Source organism: Bos indicus, chromosome 1 (genome assembly GCF_029378745.1).
Source record: "Bos indicus isolate NIAB-ARS_2022 breed Sahiwal x Tharparkar chromosome 1, NIAB-ARS_B.indTharparkar_mat_pri_1.0, whole genome shotgun sequence".
Classification (NCBI taxonomy): domain Eukaryota; kingdom Metazoa; phylum Chordata; class Mammalia; order Artiodactyla; family Bovidae; genus Bos; species Bos indicus.
The window spans coordinates 92,235,644-92,254,742 of NC_091760.1; the positions used below are offsets into that span (position 1 = coordinate 92,235,644).

General features: G+C 35.8%; 1 protein-coding gene across 5 annotated transcripts in view; it reads right to left on the reverse strand.

Moving 5' to 3' along the window:
- NAALADL2 (N-acetylated alpha-linked acidic dipeptidase like 2) overlaps positions 1-19,099 on the reverse strand; it is a 1,369,359-nt gene that overhangs the window by 429,483 nt on the left and 920,777 nt on the right. For all 5 annotated transcript variants that reach the window (XM_070802872.1, XM_070802828.1, XM_070802665.1 and 2 more), the window contains 2 exons: positions 6,069-6,161; positions 2,300-2,505 (listed from right to left, as the gene is read on the reverse strand). In XM_070802872.1, coding sequence (XP_070658973.1) covers positions 2,300-2,505; positions 6,069-6,161 — 299 coding nt within the window. The remainder of the gene's footprint in view (positions 1-2,299; positions 2,506-6,068; positions 6,162-19,099) is intronic.

Genomic DNA, 19,099 nt, shown 5'->3' on the forward strand with positions numbered 1-19,099 from the left:
AGGAGCATTTCCTATAAGAAACATTTTTTTCCTATGGACTCTTCCAGTATAACAGTTGTATTTTTAGTATCTATTGTTTGAGAAAGTATAAAATGACCAAAAGGTACAACAGAGTCAATAACTACAAAAAATATTTACTTAAGGTGAAAATATAATTGCTCACATACATAAAAGGTCACAATAGTGAATTAATTTATGGTTACCATGCATGATGCTCAAATAAATTCCAGGACTATTTGCAACATACTTCCCCATGCAGAAGAGTTAGTGATATTTAGGAATTTAAGTTAGGAACTACTATTGTTGCACAAGCCTACTTTGAGAACACAACTTATAAATATGTGTGCTAAGTTAGAATTAAAATGAATTGACTGAAAATTATTATGGAAAAGGCTGTATGAAATACTGGAATAAATTTTTTGAAAGAATCTTAAAGATATTTTCTTAAAATGTGCCTTATTGCTACAAGAAAACTAAAACATTGTTTTCTTTGTGATAAAAAATTTCTGAATTATTAAAATCAGCCCATATCACATATGTACTCCCCAAATTATTTTTTTTCAATTGTAAAGTAAGGAATTTAGAATAGAAGTTTGAGAGATTGCTTTAGTTAATACATTTTACATCTTACTAAAAATTTTTCAGCTTTAAAAGATTCTGTCAGCAATGGAATTTCTTTATTTGAATTAGTTTTCTTGAGTAATGGAAAAAAGTTCATACACTAATTTAAATACAGAAAAGTATTTTGATTTCCAATGTATGAATCTTGATAAACTTTACAACTGTAAAATTTTTCTTGTTTTGAAACATCTTTCTCTAAAATTAAAAAAGAGGTTTTCTAGCTTCATTTGTATACTTTTTTGATTGTTTTTTGATAGCCCATAGCCATTTTGTGCATTTTTGAGTGATTAAATGAAAAACGAAACGAGAATTTCTCATTATATATTTGGTATTTTTCCCTCTAAAGCTGACATAGTAAACAAACTAGAATATCAAATGTTTTTATTTTTCCTAGTTAAACTTATGTAGGTTTTTTAAAATTCTTATTTCTGTTAAAATTCTTTTTATAAAATCATAAGAGTAAATAGAAAATCTAAGAGTTTTATGATGTTTATTGCTATAAATGTGGAATCAATCCAAAGTTGTCATATCCCATTAAAAACATAGTGTATTTGTGAGACACAGACACATCAGACGCATTTAAAAATTTATTCCAGTTGTATTCTAACTATAATCCATTGCATACAAGATTTCCTTTGAACAATGGCTGGGCGGTGGTTTAGTCGCTAAATTGTGTCTGACTTGCGACCCTATGGACTATAGCCTGCCAGGCCTCTCTGTCCATGGGATTCTCCAGGCAAGAATACTGGAGTGGGTTGCCATTTCCTTCTCCAAAACAAAGGCTAGCTAAAGTAGTTAGGCAAGTAGGCAGGTAAGTAGATAGGTAGAGATGCAAGTAGAAAAGGAGGAGCAGGGAGATGGGGTGTAAGAATAGGAAGAAGGACTGATGGGAGGGCAAAAACATGGCAGAAAAAAAAAAATTGCTTTTTTCAGTGCAATCTCTATATTGTTTAGGTAAGATATAATGCCAAGTTAATACACATTTAACACATAAGATTGTTTCCTAATTTCAGAAAATTGCTAGAAGGTTTATAAAAAAAAAAGGTAATGGTATGTATCACTTGATCACTTCTTATCCAGTGCCTGTCAATCTAAGGATTGACATAATAACCAGGTAAACCCCAGTGCAGGTATATTAGAGTCTGCAGGTCTGGTAGCAACAAGAATAAGATAGTTGCAGACCACACACAATTCACTGTGGTCTAAATCTAACTCCTTAGCATTCTTAGAGGTGATCACAGCAAGTGAGGGAGAAGGCAATGGCACCCCACTCCAGTACTCTTGCCTGGAAAATCCCATGGATGGAGGAGCCTGGTAGGCTGCAGTCCATGAGGTTGCTAAGAGTCGGACACGACTGAGTGACTTCACTTTGACTTTTCAGTTTCATGCATTGGAGAAGGAAATGGCAACCCACTCCAGTGTTCTTGCCTGGAGAATCCCGGGGACAGGGGAGCCTGGTAGGCTGCCGTCTATGGGGTCACACAGAGTCGGACACGACTGAAGTGACTTAGAAGCAGCAAGTGAGCATACAGAACACTCTGGTTGAGATGCACATTCCTGTGAACGGCTTCATCAGTTTTACCTTGTCTGCTCTAGTCCAGAGAGTAAGAGAAAGCGAGAGATAGAGAGCATGACAGTGCAATTACGAGAGCAAGCACAATAATTACTGTACATTTACCTCTCCCCATTCATATGAGCCAATATTTCCAAAAGCTGTTCCTCCCCATGAGCAGAAAACAATAGTACGGTCTGGTCTCCACCCTCTCTTAACTCTTAACATCAAGGCCCGGATAAAAGCTGTGATGACGGCAGTGCTGCTGGCCCATTCTTGTCTATTATAACTGTGAGCGGTATGATGATGGCTGCCAACTATGACATAACGGTCTGGAAATGGAAGGAAACAAGAGCCACTGAAACATAATATAGACCTTAACAATAAATTTAATGACATTTACATAATCCTATTGCACAACCAAGCAACAATTATGCAAAATTATTCTAATAATTAGGACTATGTTAACATTTTTCACCCACTGTCTTGATTCACACATCTGTGTATATCAAAGCAGAGGCAGCTGCTGAGCTCAATTATGAATCCAAAGCTTAGATCCATATTACTGTCCTCTGAAATACGCATATTAATTAATGAAGTATACAAATATGCCACAATGAAAACCTTATCTAACATTTTTCCAGAATCATAGTGGAAAGTGCCCTATAAACAATGTGTATATGCTCAGTAAATATTAATGAACTATTCTTACATTTGATGGAACAATTATTCAGTCACTGTAAATGTTAAAAATTTGGTACACATGTAGGAATTTTGCAATAAATGAAGTTTTTAGGGAACCAGTTTTCATTTCTAACTTATAGTTTTAACCCCTCTCCTTTCCTTGATGGAAAAAAATCATCGTAAAAAGTCATCCAACTACTCTTTTTTCACATATTTTATTTCATAGAATCATACATTACTAGAAAGGTCTCCATGACACATGGATGGGTTCTGAACAACATATTTAACTGACTATTATCAGTAATAAGGTAGTACAAATGCATCTCCAGAGTTTCCTCTGATTTTGTTGCCTGTGAATGTTGTTGGCACACATCTAAATTTACTTCAGCAAGTAGCCCTATAATTTGTGTAAAAATGTTTTTCTTCATTACGTGTCATTTTCTGAGCAGATGTTCCATAGCATGATGGTTAAGTGTGCAGAGTTTAAGGGCTTCCTGCTTGGGATGGAATCCAGGGTATTTGACTTACTAGTTGTATGACCTTGCCAAGCTTGTTCAGGTGCTCATGACAACGTCTTCAACCATAAAATGGGTATAAAATAGTGCATACATCATCTTTTTCTTTTTAATTTTATTTTTAGAAATATTATTGGAATATAGTTGCTTTACAATGTTGTGTTAGTTTCTGGAATACAATAAAGTGAACCAATTATATCTATACCTATATCTCCTTTCTTATATTTCCATCCCATTTAGGCCATCAGAGAACACAGAATAAAGATTCTGTGCTATACAGTAAATTCTCATTATCTATTAGATATAGATATAGATATATCCTCTTGGTATCCATGTTTATTCTCTACAACTGTGTCTCTATTTCCATTCAGTTGTTTGGAGTTTTAAGTAAGTAAAGCACTTTCAATAGCTCCTGATACACAGTAAATACTACACATGTGTGGAATGAGTAAATCACCTCTTGGCTTCATGGCATCAAAAAGCTACTTTACAGGAAACATTACTGAGTGAAGCAATTTTAGTTTTCCTCACTGATATTGGAACCAACAATGAATTTAATCCATCAACAGTGTATTAACATTTAATTAATGGTATATATAGTATGACTGCTCAGACGGTAAAGAATCTCCTGCCTGTAATGCAGGAGACCTGGGTTCAATCCTTGGGTCAGGAAGATGCCTTGGAGAAGGGAATGGCAACTCACTCCAGTATTCTTGACTGGAAAACGCTATGGACAGAGGAGCCTGGCGGGCTACAGTCCAATAGTTCTCAAAAAAAAAAAAAGAGTTGGACACTGCTGAATGACTAACACACACACATACAGTTTGCCTGCAATGTTGAATTGATTCACTCAGATATGTGTAAAAATTCTGTTTGGAATTGTGTGTTCTAGGTAAGTGGTGAGTAAGTGTTATTTGCTCAGTTGTGTCTGACTATTTACAACCCCATCGACTGTAGCCCGCCAGGCAACTCTGTCTATGGAATCATCCGGCCAGAATACTGGAGTGGGTTGCCATTTTCTTTTCCAGGGGATCTTCCCAACCCAGGAAGAGAATCCAGGTCTCCTGTACTGCATGCAGATTCTCTACCATCTGAGCCGCCAGGGAAGCCCTCATTCTAGATAAACCATATCTAGAAAACTAAATACTAATTGATGCCATTTCTAATTTTCAGAGTCATTAAATAAAGAAAGCATGTGAATGATCAATATTTTTGTGTAAAGTGCAAATAAACATGAGAAACATATTATACATTAAGGAATACTATTAAACTGAGTTTAAAAAGTTGGTGTTTTTTTCCTACATTGAGTGTCAATAAGGAAAGCTTTTCTATCCTAAATCTAGTATAATTCAGTACAATATTTTCTTCAAAAATAACTAAGAAATGTAGCAATGATGATAAATATTTCTAATACTTCAATTAGAGATTATTATGATGGAAATTTACTAAAATGGTTGAAATGCGACAGCAGTAATCTCCAAAATCATTTATATCTTGCATTTAAAGATATTATAATCAGAGGTTGTTCAACATTGATACTGTATCAATATTGAATACAATATCAATATTGTATTGATATCAAACAGAAGATGCCCATGAATTTTTAGAGTTGGCTGGCAGGAAACTTGGCAGGGATGTTAAACTTGATCTCAAAATTCCCTGACTTAGCAATTATGGGGTCAATTTGACTAAAATAATGGAGACGGATAATTCTCCAAAAAGAACTTGAGTAAATATCCCTACCAAATAAATAGAGGTGGCACAAATATACTAAAAGACTTGCATTCTATATTGTATATAACAAGCACCACACACAGTGATGTCCTTCAGTCTCACAATGTATTCAGAAGTGTTGACGTTAATTAGATAATTAATGTATTTGTGAGTTATTTTCACTTCTTTAGCCTATACAGCATCATCTGAAGTTTCCATAAGATCCCATAACAAGGTATAAAACTATTTAAAATTTAGCCAGGTGAACTTTTTCATAAGCATCTTCAAAACCTAAAGCCACACAGACATTAGGCAGAATTATCGGTAAACCAAGAATCGGGATGGGACACAGACTAACACTGAAATATTTGAAACCAAAATTTTTATTAAAAAAAAAAATTAAAACTAAAATATTTTATTTTTTTAAAATATGGTCTTTAAAAAATCAAAATCTTCAATGGTGTAATAGTGAATAAAAGAAAAACAATGACTTCTATAGCTTTCACTCAAAGGTACATGCCAGTTTAACAAATCTAAACTCTGTGTTTTCTGTTTTGTTTCCCCTCTTATACTCTTTAGTATGATTTATCTTTGAAGAGATTTGGTATGAAATAGAATAAAGACCTGTTTCTTGCTTTTATATATCACCCACCCCTTAAAGTAGCATGAACCTAATTACCTCTAAAGCAGGACATTTAACTATGACATTGTTATAGAGCATTTGTGATATGTAAGATGGGATTCCTGGGAGCTCAGACAGAAAAGAATTCACTTGGCAATGCAGGAGACCCCAGTTCAACCCCTGGGTCAGGAAAATCCTGTGGAGAAAGAAATAGTAACCCACTCCAGTACTCTTGCCTGAAGAATTTCACGGACAGAGGAGCCTGAAGGGCTACAGCCCATGGAGTTCCAAAGAGTTGGACACGACTGAGCAACTAACACACTATATAAGATATAGATTATAAATACTTGGGTCTACTTACCTGGAAAGGTCACACCCTTTAAATATCCAACAACATTAGTAACTGTTTCAAATTTTGTGACTGTTTGAATTTTCATGTTCACAATTCTTTCCTCTGCAAAAAAAAAAAATCAAAAACAAAACTAAAATATACTTGTTTTTCTTAATTCTGCTGTTTTAATTTTTATTAAAGCATCCAAATTCATTTATAATATATCATCAAATTATTCCAAACAATTTAACTTTTCTAGGTAACAAATGTCACACTTTTTGGCAAATATGCATTGGAAAGTTTGTGTAGACAATTTTAGGTGCTTATTATTCAATGATGACTAAGATGCAATTTCTAGCTTCATAGAACTGTAGAGCCATAAAAGGGCTATTTTTTAAATTTTTATTTTTTTAAATTTATTTTAATTGGAGTCTAATTACTTTACAATATTGTGGTGGGTTTTTTTGCCATACATTCACATAATTCAGCCATGGGTGTACATGTGTTTTCCAACGTGACCCTCCTTCCCACCTCCCTCCCAAAAGGGCAATTTTAAACTTCATATTAAAAATAACAATGGGGTTAAAAGGGAAAACACACAGAACAGGATCTCAAGGATATGTGGGCAGTTCTATTTAAAAAAAAATAATAACAATAATCAGATAAAAATATTTCCAAACAATTTAAAATACTTGCCTAGCTTCAAAACAAAATCACATGTGGAGATAATTTTACCTTTTCTCTTTGATTCATTACTACATTGTCACTTTGAAAACTGGAAAGCATTACACAAATCAAAAGAATAAAGATTTTTAAAGCTACATATATTTTCAAATATTGGAGTTTTGTGCTTATGTTTCTATGTCTCTCACCTCTCTTCTAAATCTCTGCCAACTGCTCCGCCTCATTGAGTTTTTCTATTCATGCTAGATAGTAAAAAAATCGACAGCAAAGAAGCAAAGACACCAATCAGAAAGGACTTCAGTCACAGCCCTGAAGGGATCTCTGAAGGTCTTTGATGATCACAAGTGTTAATCCTGTATTTGATGGATCCTGGAATTACCGCACAATTGCACTCATCTCACACGCTAGTAAAGTAATGCTCAAAATTCTCCAAGCCAGGCTTCAGCAATATGTGAACCGTGAACTTCCTGATGTTCAAGCTGGTTTCAGAAAAGGCAGAGGAACCAGAGACCAAATTGCCAACATCCGCTGGATCATGGAAAAAGCAAGAGAGTTCCAGAAAAACATCTATTTCTGCTTTATTGACTATGCCAAAGCCTTTGACTGTGTGGACCACAATAAACTGTGGAAAATTCTGAAAGAGATGGGAATACCAGACCACCTGACCTGCCTCTTGAGAAACCTATATGCAGGTCAGGAAGCAACAGTTAGAACTGGGCATGGAACAACAGACTGGTTGCAAATAGGAAAAGGAATACGTCAAGGCTGTATATTGTCACCCTGTTTATTTAACTTCTATGCAGAGTACATCATGAGAAACGCTGGGCTGGAAGAAGCACAAGCTAAAATCAAGATTGCTGGGAGAAATATCAATAACCTCAGATACGCAGATGACACCACCCTTATGGCAGAAAGTGAGGAGGAACTAAAAAGCCTCTTGATGAAAGTGAAGGAGAGTAAAAAAGTTGGCTTAAAGCTCAACATTCAGAAAACGAAGATCACTGCATCTGGTCCTATCACTTCATGAGAAATAGATGGGGAAACAGTGGAAACAGTGTCAGACTTTATTTTGGGGGGAGGGGCTCCAAAATCACTGCAGATGGTGATTGCTGCCAAGAAATTAAAAGACACTCCTTGGAAGGAAAGTTATGACCAACCTAAATAGCATATTAAAAAGCAGAGACATTACTTTGCCAACAAAGGTTCATCTAGTCAAGGCTATGGTTTTTTCAGTGATCATGTATGGATGTGAGAGTCGGACTGTGAAGAAAGCTGAGCACTGAAGAATTGATGCTTTTGAACTGTGGTGTTGGAGAAGACTCTTGAGAGTCCCTTGGACTGCAAGGAGATCTAACTGGTCCATCCTAAAGGAGATCAGTCCTGAGTGTTCATTGGAAGGACTGATGCTAAAGCTGAAACTCCAATACTCTGGCCACCTCATGCGAAGAGTTGACTCATTGGAAAAGACCCTGATGTTGGGAGGGATTGGGGGCAGGAGGAGAAGGGGACGACAGAGGATGACATGGCTGGATGTCATCACCAACTCGATGGACATGAGTTTGAGTGAACTCCAGGAATTGGTGATGGACAGGGAGGCCTGGCGTTTTGTGATTCATGTGGTCGCAAAGAGTCAGACACAACTGAGTAACTGAACTGAAGTGAACTGGGCTGTCTGAGGACTGGGGCGGTGGGGAGGAAGAAACTGGTAGAAAGGTAGTTTCCCTAGGAGACATTCTAGGGCAGCCAAGTAAAACTGTTGGGGAGGGGGTGACAATTAGAAAGCAGCTAATGCAAACTAGGGGCTTCCCTCATGGCTCAGTGAGTGGTAAAGGATCTGCTTGCCAATGCAGGAAGTATCGGTTTGATCTTGGATATGGAAGATCTTCTGGAGGAGGGAATGGCAACCCATTCCAGTGTTCTTTTTTTTTTTTTAATGCATATAATTTTATTTATTGGCTATACTGGGTCTTCATTGGTGCATGGACTTTTCTCTAGTTGCAGCAAGTAGGGGCTATGTTCTAGTTGTGGTGCACTTCTCATTGCAATGGCTTCTGCTGTTGCTAAGCATAGGCACCAGGGTGCTCAGGCTTCAGTAGTTTTAGATCCTTGGCTCCAGAGCCCAGGCTCAGTAGTTGTGGTGCACAGGCTTAGTTGCTCTACAACATGTGGGATCTTCCCCGACCACGTATTGAACCTGTGTCTCCTGCACTGGCAGTCAGATTCTTTACCGCTGAGCCACCAGGGGAGCCCTCCACTCCAGTATTCTTGTCTGGAAAATCTTGTGGACAGTGGAGCCAGAGGGCTACAGTGCATGGGGTTGTAAAACAATCAGATGCAACTAAGTTAAAAAAAAAAAATGCAAGACACACACACTTTGCTGACAAGAAGTTGAAATTGAACTTCTTCCTGCCAGATGAAACTATTATGGCAAATAAGTTGCTTCTTTCTTTGTAGTATGAACACTCAGTTGTGTCCAACTCTTTGTGATCCCATGGACAGTAGCCCACCAGGCTCCTCTCTGCATGGAATTGTCCAGGCAAGAATACTGGAGTGGGCTGCCATTCCCTTCTCCAGGGGATCTTCCTGACCCAGGAATAAAACCTGTGTCTCCCACACTGCAGGAAGATTCTTTATCTGAGATACTCTGAGATTCTTTATCTCAGATTCTTTATATGAGCCACCAGGGAAGCCCAAAATACTGGAGCGGGTTGCCATTTCTTCCTCCAGGGGATCTTCCCAATCTAGGGATCCAACCTGTGTCTCCTGCATTTCTTTACCACTGAGCTACTTTGAACATGCCAAAGTAACAGCTCAAATAGAAAATCACTACACTAAAAAAATTATAACTAAAACAAGAGTAAAGAGACTTGAAGAGAATACCTGAGTGCCTTATATATGAAAAAAGAAAATCTACTTAGAACTGAGCATTGTGGTTCTAACTAAGGAGCTACATGTTTTTGTTTACTTTTTAAAATTCAGTATACTTTGTTTTTATAGAGCAGTTTCAAAAACATAGATGAACAGAGCAGAAAATACAGGATTCCCAAACACCCTTTCTCCCCTGCCTCTATTTGGCATCTTGCATGCATGCATGCTCAGTTGAATCCAGCTCTTTGTGACCCTATGAACTGTAATATACCAGGAACATCTTCCATTAGCATGATCAATACCTGTTACCAGTAATAAGACAATATTAATAAGTCCATAAATTTCATAAATCACATTGTTTTACTTGTTGTACTGTGCATTCTATGGGTTTTGACATAAACAGAATGACAGGTATGCACCATTGTAATATCACATAGAATAATTTCATTGCCCTAAAAATTTTCTGTGCTGTACCTGTTTATTTTTTACTCTCTCCCTTCCTCTTAAGCTCCTGGCAACCACTGATCTTTTAAATGTCTCTACAGTTTTGCCTTTTCCAAAACATGATAGAGCTGGAATCATATGTTTGTTTTTAACATTTAATTCCCTGTTCTAGTTTTGTTCCAAACAGTTCAGATAAATGAACTTTAGATGAGGGAGTCATGACCTTATAGTTGTTGTTTTTAATATTTTTATTTTATTTTTGAGTTAGATACAGCTGAAGAATCATCTCTGGTTTTCTAAGATTCAATATTAACTTTTTTCAAGTTCAGCAGTAAGAAAACCTGTATGTACAAATTTACTGCAAACTATTTGAAATATTGCCTTATGATATAGTGCCTTACAATTTATAATACCATTGATACACAAACATACTAATTCTTCCCTGTGGCTCAGACCAAAGAATCTGCCTGCAAGGCAGGAGACCTGGGTTTGATCCCTGGGTCTGGAAGATCCCTTGGAGAAGGTAGAGGCAACCCATCCCAGTATTCCTGCCTGGAGAATTCTATGAACAGAGGAGCCTGGAGGCTACAGTCCATCGGGTTGCAAAGAGAAGGATATGACTGAAAGACACACACAAACACACATATACACACACTCTCACTCACTCACTCATACAGTAATTCTCACTGGATCGTTTTTTGTTTTTCCATGAAACATTAATGAAGCAATTTTATTAATATTGAGTTCTTATTTATAAATGGATTTGTTATTATCAATGCTAATATAACTCATTTTAACAGGGCCATAGTGTTTCCAGTGGTCATGTATGGATGTGAGAGTTGGACTGTGAAGAAGGCTGAGTGCTGAAGAATTGATGCTTTTGAACTATGGTGTTGGAGAAGACTCTTGAGAGTCCCTTGGACTGCAAGGAGATCCAACCAGTCCATTCTGAAGGAGATCAGCCCTGGGATTTCTTTGGAGGGAATGATGCTGAAGCTGAAACTCCAGTACTTTGGCCACCTCATGTGAAGAGTTGACTCATTGGAAAAGACTCTGATGCTGGGAGGGATTGGGGGCAGGAGCAGAAGGGGATGACAGAGGATGAGATGGCTGGATGGTATCACCAAATCGATGGACATGGGTTTGAGTGAACTCTGGGAGTTGGTGATGGACAGGGAGGCCTGGCGTGCTGCGATTCATGGGGTCACGAAGAGTCAGACACGACTGAGCGACTGAACTGAACTGATAGGGTTTTAATTAACAGAAATTTGTCACCACTGAAATACTGGGTCCACCATCACCACCACTACTACCAGCATCACCATCATCATCTAATTTAACTATTCAATTTGGGGGAAATTTCCAAGCCTATTTTTATGAAAACTTTCATATTAGTTTGCCATGTGCCATGAAAAGACATTTCAGGATTTCATTAGGATTGCATTAAATTAGCGAACCCATTTGAGAAAATTATATCTTTTATCTATTATGGTATACTTCTCAATTTATTTCAGCTAATTTTATTTCTTTTAAAAATTTTTATATCTTTATTTATAAAAGATTTGCATGATTATTAAATTGTTTTTCCTGCTATAGTAACAAAATATAGTGTTTAAAATTATTTTACAATGTATAAGCATGCTATTTAATTTCATATGTTAGTCTTATAAAATGCCTTCTTGTTACTCTTCTATAGGTTTTAATATTTAATCTGTTGAGTTTTAATGTTTGTTAATTTCACTTAGATACATACCAAAAATAGTTTTGCTTTTTCCCTTTAAATCTTTATAGCTTATCTACAGTTCTCAACATTTTCTCTAGGACTGCCAGTGCACTGTGGAATGCAGGCAGTAAAAGCAGCATTCTTTGGTCCTAGCCTTGTATTCTTCACTACAATCGTTTCTATAACTGCATTTTTTTTAAGTTATTTGCTACAGCTTTCTGGGAAATTCCCTTTAAAAGTAAGATCACTTTTATATCTTCCATTGCTAAGAGGTTTTAGCATAAACAGATATTGAATCATCTTTTGAGATAACTGAAAGTTTTTCACACTACAACATTAAAAAAAATGCTTATATTCCTGGACTAAGCCCTTCTTGGTCATGATATGTTTTTTTGTGTGTTTGGTTACTAATACTTTTAGAATATATGCATATATAAGTGACATTAATAATTTTACTTTTCTATTTTTTCTGGTCTGGTTTTGATATGTAGATTATAAATCTCACAAATATTTAGGGATCTTTGCTTCTTTTCATTGACTCTGTAAGAGTTTACACAGCACAAATTAACCATTTTACAAAGGAGAGGCAGTTTTAGTATATAAAACTATTTGGTACTGGTATTTTTTGTATGTGTTGCAGGGAGAAGTACATTTTCACCCATTGTATATTTTCATTTTATTTCATTTAATATTTTCAAATTGTTATTATGAATCAATATAAGCAAATTGATTCTTATGTTTATTTCTTCTAAATGTATTTAATTGTTCATTTTATTCTTGTTCTTCAAAAAATCATTCATTTATCTATGGTTTTGTTCCCTCTTCTATTTCTAACATCAATTCACTTATTCTATTTTTTTTAATCTTTTCATCAGTTTTACTAGAGTTTAGTTAATTTATTAGAATTTCAAAAAAAAAGTTTTCAGGTTTATGGATCCTCAATCATTTTTTCTTTATTTCTTGCTACAATATTATATTCTATGCTTATTAGTATCTGTGTTAAATTTTGCCTAATGTATTCTCTGTGTGTATGTGTGTTTAACCTAAATTCTTAAGATGTTTAGCTCATTTCCTTTCAATTGTTACACGTGTCTTTAAGGCTATAGATTTTCTATGTAGCTGAAGTAAATTAATTTTGATATATGGTGTTATTATCTCACAAATTCTAACATTTTTAAACTTCTGTGATAACTATTTCTATAATAAATGTATCAGTCCAAAGAATTTTCAAAATATTCAAATACATGGTATGGGTTACTGCTTTAATATTGATGTCTAGCTTAATTTAATTAATGAACTGAAAGCAAAGTCTATATGCTGATAATTTGATTTTAGGTGAGATTTATTTTGTGACACTGGCAGGCTATTATAAATGATAGATAGAGACTAAACATTTTCATAAATGTCCCATATAAAGAATGTGCATTCCCTACTACATGGTTGCAGCCTATCATTCATAGGTCCAGTAAATCAAGCTTGAAAACTGTGTAGCTCTAATTTCAGTGTTTTACATACTTTCTCTGTCAATTATTGAGACATTTTACAGTTTCCCATATGTTAATTTATCAATTTATCTTGGCATTCTTATATTTTTTGACTAGTTACATGTATGCAATCTTGGAATTGCTACTATTCCCTGATTTCTATATAGATTATTTAGAATGGGGTTCCCTGGTAACTCAGCTGGTAAAGAATCTGCATGCAATGCAGGAGACCCTGGTTCTATTCCTGGGCTGGGAAGATCTGCTGGCGAAGGGATAGGCTACCCACTCCAGTATTCTTGGGCTTTCCTCATGGCTCAGCTGGTAAAGAATCTGCTTTCAATGTGGGAGACCTGTGTTGGATCCCTGAATTGGGAAGATCCCGTGGAGAAGGGAACACTGTGTTTGTATGTATAGGGCTTTCCTAGTAGTCCAGCTGGTAAAGAATCTGTCTGCAATGCAGGAGACCCTGGTTTGATTCCTAGGTTGAGAAGATCCCCTGGAGAAGGAAACAGCTACCCACTCCAGTATTCTGGCCTGGAGAATTCCATGGACTGTATAGTCCATAGGGTCTCAAAGAACAATTATTCTTTACATTATTTCTATCCCAATTATACCCTAAGTTCTCCCCCCACATTAATATAATTATTCCACATTTCTTTTGCTTAGTATATCTCCGATACATATTTCCCCAGCATTGCCTTTGTTTTTACCAGGCATCCCAGGGGCATCTCTGGCTTGGATACAATTTTATGTTAATTTTTTGGCTTGGTGTTTCTATATCACAATGTTAGTAAAAATTCTAAACCAGGATTTTAAATTTCTAAAGTCATTTAAATTTGTATTTTTATTTTTTATCCAGACCTCAAGCAGAAGAAAGCTTTTCTTCATCAGTAGGTGGATTCCTTTCCAGTTTTCCTACTTCAACTCCATGGTCCTGGTTTTATATAGATGTTAGTTACAACTCTGCAGTACTCTTGCCTGGAAAATCCCATGGACGGAGGAGCCTGGTAAGCTGCAGTCCAAGAGGTCGCTAAGAGTCGGACATGACTGAGCGACTTCACTTTCACTTTTCACTTTCATGCATTGAAGAAGGAAATGGCAACCCACTCCAGTGTTCTTGCCTGGAGAATCCCAGGGACGGGGGGAGCCTGTTGGGCTGCCGTCTATGGGGTCGCACAGAGTCGGACACGACTGAAGCAACTTAGCAGCAGCAGCAGTTACAACTCATCGCTCCCTATAGCTCCATAACCATGTCCTTTGTCCCCATGTGAGTGCTATGTTCCCACTCTAATTTACCTACTTCAGGACCCATAACCTTTCCCAACACCTGAAAATTATACGGTCAATTTTTCTATTTATTTCCTTGATTTTTCACTCTGTCTTTGTGTTTCTTTCTGGACATTTTACTTTTTTTTTTTTTTTTTGATAGATGCTTTCAAAAACATTTTTTCTTATATTTCATACAGAGCTCCTAGACATTTGCATGGACAGATTTCAAATTATTTTACCTGCCCTCTTACATCCTGAAGTGTAACTTTTATTTAAAAGAAACATAGAGGTCTGAGAAAGTAAAGACAATTTCTTTTACAAAGATGCTAAGATTACATTGGTTCTTTCCAGCGGAGAGAAGGACTTCCTTATGAGTCACAGGCCCAAGATCAGGTCCAAATAATGGCATGCAACGTAGCAAAACACTGCCTTTCATTCATTTAGGTACAACCCCACATACGATGTTGATCCTAATAATATTGTTTCGTAATAGTCCATACCCATGTCTGAAAGCAAATGTTCACATAGCCTGTTTTCCTTCACTAAAATCAGTACTATGATCACACTCTCCATTTTAATGATAAATATCAGTAAAATCTTAGATAAACTTTCATGTTCATAGCACATCTATTGCTGTTGGCATTGCTAAATACCCATTGCTAAAGTAATACTACTCTTTATAGCAATAACATTGGCAATCTTGTGCTTTGGAATTTATCCTACAAGGATAATTGAACTCTTTGCAGTATAATTTTAATAGCAATTACAGACAACAACACAGATTTCCTCAACAGGGAAATTACTTAGAAAATTGCAATAAATGTGAGACTGTTAAAATGTAAAATACTATGTAGAGACATGGATACAATATAAATGAAAAGAACACAATACAAAGAGATATACATGATGCCTTAACTTAGGCAAACTGTGCATTTATGGACATGTTTAGAAAGAGAGATTAAAAAATGAAGCATAAAATGGGTTAGGGAGAGACATCTCTCCAAAGAAGACATGCAGATGGCCAAGACGCACATGAAAGTATGTTCAACATTACTAATTATTTAAAAATGTAAATTGAAACTACAATGAAATATCACTTCACACCAGTCAGAAAAGCCATCATCAAAAAATCTGTGAGCAATAAATGCTGGAGGGGGTATGGAGAAAAAGGAAACTTCCTACACTTGGTACAACCAATGGAGAAATTGGTATGGAAGATCCCTTAAAAAATAAAAATACACCACCATATGATCTTGCAATCCCTTTCCTGGACATGTATCTAGAGAAATACATGATTCAAAAGGATACTATACACCCTAATGTTCATTATAGAGCTATGTACAACATCCGAGTCATGGAAGCAACCCAGATGTCCATTAACAGATGAATGGACAAAGATGATGTGGTATATATTTACAAAGGAATATTCAGCCATTAAAAAGAATGAAATAATGCCATTTGTAGCTAGATAGACCTGAAGAGTATCATAATAAGTGAAGTAAGCCAAAGAGAGATAGACATATGCTATTGCATATATGTGGAATCTAAAAATAATAATAATAGAGTGAACTTATTTACAAAACAGAAATAGACTCAGACAGAAAATGAGCTTATGGTTACCAGGGGGGATTGTGGAGGGAGAGATAGATCAGATGTTTGGGATTTACATGTACACACTCCTATATTAAAATAAAATGCTTTTCCATGAAAAAAAATTAGGAAACATGGTAAAGGCAAGATCATATAATGATAAGCAAAGAAAACATAGACAAAAAAAGACTGAAGACCCCATAGGTGATTTAGATACATGAATTACATGAGTGGGTTCAACTGTGAAAAGTAATTGGTCTATGTACTTATAACTTGTGTTGTTTTCTGAATGTAAGATTTAAATGAAAATGTTTAAAAGCTAAAATTGTTTGACCTAAGGACCAGTGGCTTAGTTCAGAAAGATCTTTATCCATAAAATATAATCCATTTATCCATAAAATATAATCCATTAAAAGTATAAAATCTATTTTTTAAAAAATTTATGTAGTTTTAATTTAATTGTGCTATAAATGTAAAATACACACTGGACTTTGAAGTCTTAGAAAGAAAAAAAGAATAAATTATTTCTTTACTAAGCATGCATACTGACAGCAATAGAGAGATAATATTTTGGATACCTTGAATTAAATAAATGTAATATTAAAAAAAACTGAAAAATATTTGGATTAGGAAGTCCTGCCTATGTCAGTTAGGGAGGTGGAATCTTAACCCTTGGACTGTCAGGGAAGTACCAAGAAAGCTCTTCTTTAAAGGAGAATGCCAACTGATAAGAATGGAAGGAATGTGGACTTAGAAGGTAACCCTTAGCATCTTGGCAATGACTAGTTGGGCAGGAAACATCAATGAACATTGAAACCAGTAGATGAAGGTAGAAATGTTGGGGGTAAGATATATGTGTGATTTCAAACACTTACTGATTACTTTAAACAAAGAATAAAGAGTAACTTTGATGAGATCTAGTGGGCACCACCTTAATCAAGTGATTAAAGGTAGCTTTATCAGTTATGGAACAAATTAATATGAGCTATGAGAAAAACACAGTCTCGCTTCCATAACATTACTGCTAATGATTCAGAGCCTGAACTTATTCACAAGAAACATCAGATAAACCCAGACTGGGGAACACTCTGAAGATAACTGGCACTTAAGCTTTAAAGGACATAAAGTAATGAAAAAAAGAAAAAGGAGAAACTATTCCAGATTGAAGGAAATTTGAGACTTGATAACTTCAAGACATTAAACTAGTTTAGAGCTATTTGATATTTAGGACACTGGTGGGACAATTGTCAAAAACTGAATGGGACCTTGGAGTGCATGTAGAAATGCATCAAAGTTTAATTCCTGTTTGCAGCAGTACTGCTGTTAGTACAGGAGAGAATGTCATCATGAGAGAATTCAGATGCAATTGTTTGTCATTCTGTAGCCTACTTGTTGGAGAAGGAAATGGCAACCCACTCCAGTACTCTTGCCTGGAAAATCCCATGGACAGAGGAGCCTGGTAGGCTACAATCCATGGGGTTGCTAAGAATCGGACACCACTGAAGCGACTTAGCAGCAGCAGCAGCCTCCCTGTAGGTAGGTGAGGAAGAACTTTCTTTGTGCTATTCTTGCACCTTTTCTATAAGTTTGAATGTATTTCAAAATAATAAAAATACTTTTGAAATTAGAAAATCCTGGGGAACCTTTAGATGCAGTTCGTTACTTGAAAAATCAGAGCATATAGATATGTGTGTGCCTTACTACTTTAAGGTAACATTTTCAGCTCATGTTTACTAAATGTTTTCTGTCTCTCATATTCCATAGCTGGATGGCAGCTTTACATTTGATATGTGAAGTTCAAAAGATTTCAAGATGACAAAAATGTGTTCCACTCAGAGAACATTTGTATTCAAATAGGGTGAGGAATGTCAGAGCTAAAAGACATAAAAGCAGCTGCCTCTCTCCAGTCTTTAATTTAATCATGTTGCAGGAAAAATAATCTGCTTCAGAAACTATATTCCAGTGATAATTCTGTCTTGCATTTTTGTTGCTGTTATGAACGGATTCTCAGTCATCTTCTTCCCCAATAGCTAACAAAGCTTCATCTCCACCTGCACTGTAAGCTTACCCGGCACCTAGGAAAAACTCCAACATCATTTTGAGAGATTTAAGCACTAACAATTGCTGCTAACTCTTGAGTTCCAGCTGCAATGATTAACCTTTTGTTTGTTTCCAAGATAAAGTTCTTCCTAGAGTTCCTAATTTTAGTCAGATATCTGTCTCATTCTTGGCTACTAGAATTTATAATTTCGTGGATTGGGCTCTGAATTATTTTTTCAATTTTCTTGCATCCCAAGAAATGGAATCTGCTCTAGAATCACAGTTTTGATGACTGAGACTTTGTAATCTTCTAAAATTCTTCCTAAATACCAACTGCTTCTCTTTCTATCTGAGTATAAAATGCTCTGGATTATATACAATTACAATATATACCATACCCATGTGGGTGTTCCATTTTTTTTTACATGGGGTTTTCCTGTTGTCAAGGGTATTTTTGAACTGACACAAGTGACTGGACATTATATGTTCTAGACTAAAAGTCTTATTTTAAATGTTTATCAATTGATGTAGCATACACTGACAAATCAGAAAGGATTGGCACCAAGCAACTAGAATATCCACACTAACATATACAAACTGATAATTGGACCTGTCCCAAACACCCTGTTCTTCCTATCACATTGAAATTTTCTCAGAAATTGAATTTCAATAGATACTTCAGTAAGTGCAGGCTTATGCAAAAGGGTAATTCCAGTCTTAGGACTCAACTCTGTCCCTCATGACTCACCTCACATGAATCAATGGGACTTGCATTACCATGTCCTGGATACTGATAAAAAATCAGCCTCAAAAAAATGTACTTAATTTTTTTTTTCTAAACACACTGAGTGTTCTATTATAAACCCTAAGAATTAATTTCAGGTTTACAGGAATTAGAAGAATTAGTTGAATACAAATCACAAAGAAGCATCCCACAATCAAGATGATAAGACTCATGA